The sequence below is a fragment of the Eurypyga helias genome, unplaced genomic scaffold (assembly GCF_000690775.1).
Source record: "Eurypyga helias isolate BGI_N326 unplaced genomic scaffold, ASM69077v1 scaffold49064, whole genome shotgun sequence".
NCBI classification, from domain to species: Eukaryota; Metazoa; Chordata; class Aves; order Eurypygiformes; family Eurypygidae; genus Eurypyga; species Eurypyga helias.
The window spans coordinates 2,831-11,213 of record NW_010246542.1 but is presented as its reverse complement, the minus strand read 5'-3'; the positions used below and the strand labels follow the sequence as shown (position 1 = coordinate 11,213).

The following is an 8,383-nucleotide window of genomic DNA, read 5'->3' as shown; positions in this document are numbered from 1 at the left end:
TCCTGGCTGAACCCAGCACACCCATTAACTGATGTAATTTAATGTTCCTTATTTCTGGTAAAATTCCTTTTTACTACCTTATTACTTACAACTCATTTTGAAGCTTCAGCCCTTCTGCCTTTATACACTCATGCTATTATTTTTTATTTGCTTTGAGCCAGAAATCTTACTTCTCACTTTTTATATTATTTCCCATCCATTTCCAAATCTCAAACAGTTACTGGGGCATTCTTCGCTGCTGCTTTTTCTCCACCTTTTGAGTTTTTAATACATTTTTCCAGTCATGGTCAGTGGTTTGCCCAGTTTTACCCAACAGATGAGCAGTTCTCCATTCTTTTCTGGTTGCAGTTTCCCCTCGCACAACTGTAAATTTCTGAATATTAAAATAAATACATTTAGTTTCCTTCAGGGTTGTAACTCTACCCACTGTAATTTCAGTGAGTTCCACCTTCTTGCGGACAGAGGTCCTCCATGTCTCTAGCAAATACCCCGTCCTGGTCTCTGTGTGCTGAAAGCTGCTCTCTGACCACCACTCTCATTTGTTTGCCTCCCTCATCCTTCCTGACCTGCAAACACAGACCATCACTTCACAATTATTTTTATCCAGACTACTCAAAAAAAAAAACCAACCCACAAACAAAAAAAGGCATTTTATTCCAACACAGAAACCATAATTTTATTGGAAATAATCAACAGAACAGCAAAAAGTTTTAACTCAGTGCTGCACTATCTGTGTTTGTTGTTACGAAACTGCGCTCTGGTTCAAAGTCCTACAACTGCAGCAGCTTAAAGCTACTTATCAGAAGGTCACAAACAGCATTTTTTTGCTCTTCTTACATACCTTGTGCTAGCAGACCTCCCCACAGGCGGCAAACCTGCTAGTCTGAAAGAGGAAGTGGTGAACAGGCTGTACAAAACTAATCTCTCAGTATGGCACTCTTCTTTTTTTGGCTATTGGTAGCCTAATTTTAGAGGGAGTGGCTTTTTTACTTCATTTCAGTTTACGAGTAGGCTGACTTGTTTTCCCATCATCCGCCTCCCATTCGTTTACCTCTTCCTGTAATTCATCCCCCAGCTCGTAGTCTGAGACTGATTCAGTGTTATCATCCCAGTAATCGGCTTCGGCTTTGTCCAGTAAGTATTTCTGGGGGGTAATGTCATCATCGGGAGGATCCCTTGGTTTCTTCTTCTTCATTTTCTTTTGAATCCTAGGAAGCTGCTGCTCCCGTTCTTCTGTCCAGGCAATGCCTTCTCTATCTCTTGACACTTTCAGTCTTTTGTAGTCCATTATCTGCTTATTCAGCAGTTCATGATCGACACCAAAAAGGTTAGATCGCATGGGTGAAGCCGAAGACTGAGTTGCCGCAGAGAAGGGTTTGCTGTGGGAAGGAAAACAAATGCTGTGGGTTTTTTTCAAAACCCCCCAACCCGTGCATACTTTAAGGGTCACAGTGCTAACTGTGACAACCTGAGTACCACAGGAACAAACTGGAGGCCTCAGTTTGACTTTATTAACACCTTGTGTTCAGCATTGTGCTCCCTGCGTTAGGGGAGAAGAAACACCACCATACCCCGTGCCCAAGGCCAGGCCGTGTATAAACCTCTCATCACCTCAACAGATTGAATGGGAGGAAGCCAATAAAGCAACTAAATTCCCGATGAAACCGCTTGCTCCTGGGAAAAGGGGGACACAGATCACAGTGAGCACCGGACCTGGGAGCCCCAAGGAAGTTTGGCTTCCCTCAGCTCTTGCGACAAGCAGCAGCCTGTGCCCAGAGCACATCAGACAGGCATACGAATGACAGCATACAGCACCTTAAGCCAGATCTAAGTATGACCAGAAAACACAGAGAGAGATGTTAGATGCCCTGTGGGAATGCCTCTCACAACAGTGATTTCCCCCGGAAGATATTTCTGATTTGCACCTGACAAACCGCCCCGTGAGACATGGAAGCACAGGAGGCATTTCCACCCACGAGCGCGAGGCTGTTGGCTTTGAGAGCATCCAGCCCACAGAATCGTTATTCCAAAAGACTGTTCGGCCCTATCCTGCAACAGCCAAAAACCCCTCACAGAATAAGGCTGAATTAACTTAGTTTTTTGTTAAATTAAAGAGATTTAGGAGTAAACTTGGACTCGTGTATAACAATCCAAACTTATACCAGAAAAAAGTGGCCAAGTAGAGAAGTACTGGCAGATCTAGATAGAGCTTTTATCCTCATGAGAAAATTACCACCAAGAAACAATTATCACAAACACACCGAGTCCTGAATTCTTAAGACATTCTAAAAATATTTCCTTCATAAAAGTGAAGGTACTAATACCAGAACAAGTATCGGGCCTGCAAGTAACAAGTCTGATGACTGTGTCACTCCGAATACAGACATGAAATGCAGCTGATTCCTAAGACTGTGCTCTCCTATCAACTTACGGGTCAGCTGCCTCTGAAAGCATACACCCTACGCTGTTACAAGTGACAATTTGGTCATTCTCCACAGCTTAACAGAGGCCCACTTTTATATAAAAGTTGGGCTTTCCCTTCCCCTGTTTGCAAACCTGTGGTCTGCAGGTACCTATGCACAACCACCACCACCAAAATAAACCACCTATAAAAATGTGTCTGCATTATGAAAGTAAACTAGAGCATCTGTAATAAGATATATGTTCCCTTTATTTTAATAAATGGGTGTAACATTGGTAAAGAAAGCTTAAGCCAGAGAATTAAATGCCACCCTCTACATTTAATTTCTGAGATGACTACATACTAGTTTTGTCCTAGGCTATTCTCTAGCTCTTCTGTTAATAAAAGGGCCCAGCTAATCTCTTTAAAAGCCAGGATGCCTTTTCAGTAAGGTTTTCCAATACGTCTCTCCTACTTTCTATTTCCTTGTAACACCATTTGCTAGACTCTGAGACAACAATAATGTACACATCTAATTAAATATACTAATATACTTTCTATCGTGTGTAAATAACACCCAGTTTAAGTTGGCCAACAGAGATGAAAACGGACACTTGTACAATTCTGATTCAAAAAAACCCACCTAGAACAATTTTGAGATAATGTTTCTACTTCTTCTGGAGGTCCAAAGTCAGCAATTGACAACAATTCCTCAATCTGTAAACACATGAAAACAACACATATTAAAGAGCCATATTAAATTTACTTTACTCACACCTGCACCAGAAACAGACAAGTATTAAACAGTGAATATTTTATTTTCTACATGTTTGGAATATTTAGCAGAACCATTTCAAAATAGCCTTTTCCTCCATTTACATGGAACTGCTTACACTTCTTGCCTGGGAAGACTATAGCACATAGCACGACCTGGGACGACTACAGCATATTTGACACTAGTGTCAAATAGCATAACCAATCCAAGAATTCCCACAGAGTTTATTGCCTTAAGGACATTCTGAACAGGCTAGGGACTGTGTGACATGTATCATCTTTGGTTTATTCGGTCTTACTTCAGTCTTGCAAACCCTTTTTCATAACATCTTTACATTGGGATTCTTTACACTTCTTCCCCCTTTCTGCAAGTTTGGATTCCTATTGCATGTAAACTCCCTTTTAACACGACACCTAACCACTACATGCTACAGATCTAGTATGTCCAGTGCTTAAGAGATGGCACCAAAATGGGAAAATTTTATCTCATTTGACATTTTTATGCCTCCTTTTCTTTACATTACTTCCCTTCTAAGTCAACGTATTATTCTAGGAGTTGAATTGGATGGTCCTTCCCTGTCTTCCAATACTCAAAACCCAGGTTCAGCTATGTTATTTCAAGCCCTGTTATTCGAATCTGTGGATTACATAAATCTGATGACCTGCAAAGTGTGGAGAAACGATCCATCTAAGTGCTTCCCTGTGCCATTCAATGACAGAAGCTACATAAGGAGGCTTCTTACTTGTGTGGTTCCTGGTGCCTATGGACTGAAACTAAAGGTACAGCAGTCCAGGAGTTTTCATCTTCAGAAAGAGTAAGTGGTGATTTAACAAAGTTTGCGGAACAGTGATTAGTGGAACAAGTTCCACAGTAGCAGACCCGAAAGGCAGGACCTGCAGGAGTAGATAGTTTTAGCTTCACCCAGGTATGTTAATAACAGAGTAAGAGTAACGACAACGCGTTTCCATAATCACTGGTTACTTGTGGCGTTGAATTTCTTGTCTTGATTGGGGGGGGAGGCATAGTAACAAACATAAACAGCTTTCTGAAATGTTTAATTCATTTCTGTTCTTGTGCTTTTTGTTGATGCCAAGACAGCTGAAAACATTTCCACTGTGGATCAGCCTGTTGGCATGAAACTCGGAATTCTGACCGCAGACGGTTCGAGCAATTCACTGCCTTTCCAGAGCCCTTTATCCCCTCCAGCTCTGCTCACACACACCGCATGAGCTCGCCAGTCACAAAGTGACTGGGCTTGGTAGTAACACATCTAAGATGAGGCACCCCAAGGCACAGAAATGTGAACACGCTCCCTTCAACTAAAGTTCTTTCCATTCACATCACAGCTTGAGGACACATTTTTAATTAAATTCCACGCAGTGGTGTCATCGTTCTCTTCTGGAAATCTCACTGTTTAAGAGCTCTCACTTCACAGTCCTAATGACAGGAAATTCCTAGAAACCTTCATTACTCTAGCAATATTTCAACTGCTTAAAACTATCAGTAACGTGACAGAAAATATGAAATAGTAAACATTATCTTAATACTTTTATTTTCCCCACCTTTATGAGTGAGCTGACATCACCTATGCAAAGATCTGCCCTTCCCAAGAAACATTTTAATGATTCACGGATGGTTGGGGTAAAAAACCCAATTAACTCACTGATTACACTCAGTGGCATTTTAAAAATACACAACATTTAAAACGCGGAAGACCGCTCCTCAGACCTCCTTTCTATAAACAGGTATATCGGGCAACAGAAAACTGCCTACCCTATAACGTTCCTTAAAACTGTAGCTTCATTTTTTAGGATTTCTTTATTGGCCTAAGGATCTGGCCTACAAGCTTCTCTGAAAACTTCACTTCAGAAATTTTAATATTAGCATTAAAAAAGTTCATGAGGCAACAGCTACAAGGATTCTTTCACACTGTATATAAAGCATAAGCATTACTCAAGATTCTTTGCTGAAATGCAAAGATGAAGAGGAACGGGTATAGACAAAAACTGATTTTCAGTGTGGACTGGTAAAACAACTGAACGATCAGCTCTCTCCATATTCCTAAACATCACGGTTGCTAAGTCACCACATCTGCGTATCACGAGATTTGTATGTCGAGTCAAATATTACCTCTTTTACAGCTGCAGTTTCTTTGTCTTTTACAAATATTACTGGGGGTACGTTTCCTAGAATCTGCTGACTCTTCAGAAGATACCTGTCAAAAACAGCATTCACTAGTATGAGTAACAGCAGAGCACCTCCAGGACACATACCATACAGTAAATTAATTCCAGATTTAAGGATACGGCTTGCAAAATTACAGTCTGATGGATATTAATGCCAAGCAATACATCACTGCAGAATTCCAACCGTGAATGTTTAACATACAAAAACTACTGGCTGCAGATCCCACTGAGTACTGACGATACCTGATTTGTCTCCCGTACGCACAGGCTGGTGCAAGTCTTTCCCCACTTCATCTGACTTCCCTATCCTCCCTGTAGGGGTGAGAGCAGTGGGGGATAGAGCCCTCACAGCAGGGCAAGACAACTAGTCCTACAAGCTAGCTGCAGGATGGACTGAAAGGGGTCCCCTCCTCTTCTTCCCAGCCAGCCACACTGCTTCCCAAGGAGTGGAAGCTGTGGGGAGTAGAAGAGAGCACTGTGCTGGAGCAGGAATTACAGAGCCTAGGAAAACAGGGGGAAAGGAAATAGGTCTACAAGTATGCTTCCACGCCACCTTGTCCATGGGGTGAAGTCCTGACCCTCCAACAGACTGGCTGGATAGCAGAGGGTAAGCCCAGGAAAGAGCGAGACAGAAATCTGTACGATATCCTGAAAACTCACTGGACCCTCTGCCAAAAATGGGTAAAAGCATCACAATACACAGTGGCATCCCCACACTTATTTTTTGGTATCAGTATCATGAAAAATTTCCGTAATATCAGGTTTTGGCTGGGTTAAATTTTCTACATCGTGGCTAGTACAGGCCATGTTTTGGATTTGTGCTGGAAATAGTGTTGATAACACAGGGATGTTTTAGTCACTGCTGAGCAGTGCTTACACACAGTCAAGGCCTTTTCTGCTTCTCACACACCCCACCAGCAAGGAGGCTGGGGGTGCACAAGAAGCTGGGAGAGAAACAGCCAGGACAGCTGACCCAAACCGACCCAAAGGATATTCCATACTATATGGCATCACACTCAGCATATAAAGCTGGGGGAAGAAGGAAAAGGGGGATGTTCAGACAGATGCCATTTTGTCTTCCCAAGTAACCACTATGCATGATGGAGCCCTGCTTTCCTGGAGATGGCTGAACACCTGCCTGCCAATGGGAAGGGGTGAATGAATTCCTTGTTTTGCTCTGCGTGCGTGTGCGGCTTTTGCTTTACCTATTAAACTGTTTTTATCCCAACCCACAAGTTTTCTCACTTTTACTCTTCTGATTCTCCCCTCCATCCCACGGGGGTGGAGCGTGGAAAGAGCAGGTGGTGCTGAGTTGCTGGCTGGGGTTAAACTACAACAATCAGTCATCCCTTCTGGGGGTCCAAATTGTCCCTAGTGATCAGAATTGCCCAGTGAATCTGTAAGGAAATGCTTGTTGTAACTGTCGGTGTGGGGCACCATACTCTGGGGTACTGTCATGCACAGCATATCCAGCCCACCACCACGAGTACAATGAAGTGAAACTTCATCCAAACTCTCCCTCTCTCTCTGCTCAGCCCAGTCCAATCCTAGGAAAGCACAGAAGCCAAATAAGCCAGCTGTGCTCAGGCAGGAGAATACACAGCTGATCTGACACAGTCATCCTTCCCTGTAACACTCATCACAGGAGATCCTCTGACTCCAAATATCTAAAAGCCTAGAGCATCCTAACCGGTCAAATATAGATTGTTAGAGATAGTTCAGAAATGGTACTAGGATGTTTTCCAAGGGCCTGTAGTGACAGGACAAAGGGTAACGGGTTTAAATTGAAATCAGGGAGGTTTAGATTGGATATCAGGAAAAAGTTCTTCCTGGAGAGGGTGGTGAGGCACTGGAACAGGTTGCCCAGAGAAGCTGTGGATGCCCCATCCCTGGAAGTGTTCAAGGCCAGGCTGGATGAGGCTTTGAGCAACCTGGTCTAGTGGAGGGTGTCCCTGCCGATGGCAGGGGGTTGGAACTAGATGGTCTTTAGGCTCCCTTCCAACCCAAACCATTCTGTGATCCCATAGCAGTACCGTATACGTGGAGCACTCTTCCGCAGTACACTTTCAACATAACTTTGTTTCTCCATAGTAGCAGCAGGATTCCAGTAGACACGACAGGCTGAAAAGTTTGATGCCAGGGACACCTGCACCAAGACAAACGTTTCTGTAAAATGACATATAAACACACGTCATATACAACAAAGTCTCTAATTTATTAATAAGCACAAAGTGACCCAAACTGGATATGTAGATTCTTAGGAGAATTTCTTCTTCCATCTCTGTTCTTAAGATCTGAAATTACACAGTGCCTTTAAAGAAGCAGAGTTTAACACCAAGTAAGATTTACATTCAGTACCTGAAAGGACTTAATTTAGATAAGTCACTGCCTCACCTCCTCTTCGACCGATATCAGTCTGTCAACACCGGTATGTTATTGACAGTGCTACACTTATCAGTGCAACAGTGCTACCACCACAAATAATCCAGAATGACAATTTACAGCTGGTTTGGAATACAGTTAAAAGCGTGAGTTTCTGCTAAAGAAGGACCTGTGATGCTGCCTGTTTTCTTGTCACCCAGAGTTTATTTTTAATATTGACAGAAAAGAGAATGCCCTCCACGCCACTGTCACGTAAGAGTTTCTCCAGCTCTGAAGCCCGCTGAGAACCCCCAGTGCCTGAACCTCTAGCTCACAGGTAATATTCGTAACTGTCACGCATGCAATCAAAAATGCATGGTGTGCAGGGGCCAAAGCACACATGAGACAGCCTGACAATCTTCCTGAAGGATAAACTTCTGAAACACAAACTGGATTCTGAAAGATTTCTGTAACCGTCATTCATCACATCTAGCAGTGCCTTGCAGAACAGGTTCCCACTATGGCAGTACACTCAGCAAACTTCTAATAACCTGAGTCAGTCGAAGGAAGGAGCCAAGGAAAAGGGAGGAGCAAGCATAAACTACCCATTGGAAGGCACAGTTCAGAGGTCACCAAGCCCAGAAACCAACTCTTCAAACA

The 8,383-nt window shown here is 43.0% G+C and overlaps 1 protein-coding gene across 1 annotated transcript in view; it reads right to left on the bottom strand.

The window, feature by feature from the left end:
* Window positions 1-991: 991 nt before the first annotated feature.
* The window catches only part of RBFA (ribosome binding factor A (putative)), a gene marked incomplete at its 5' end in the record, with an annotated part of 9,872 nt that continues 2,480 nt past the window's right edge, over window positions 992-8,383 (bottom strand). The window contains 4 exons of the mRNA XM_010150416.1: window positions 992-1,379; window positions 3,045-3,118; window positions 5,307-5,391; window positions 7,396-7,508. Of these exons, the coding sequence (XP_010148718.1) occupies window positions 992-1,379; window positions 3,045-3,118; window positions 5,307-5,391; window positions 7,396-7,508 (660 nt within the window). The remainder of the gene's footprint in view (window positions 1,380-3,044; window positions 3,119-5,306; window positions 5,392-7,395; window positions 7,509-8,383) is intronic.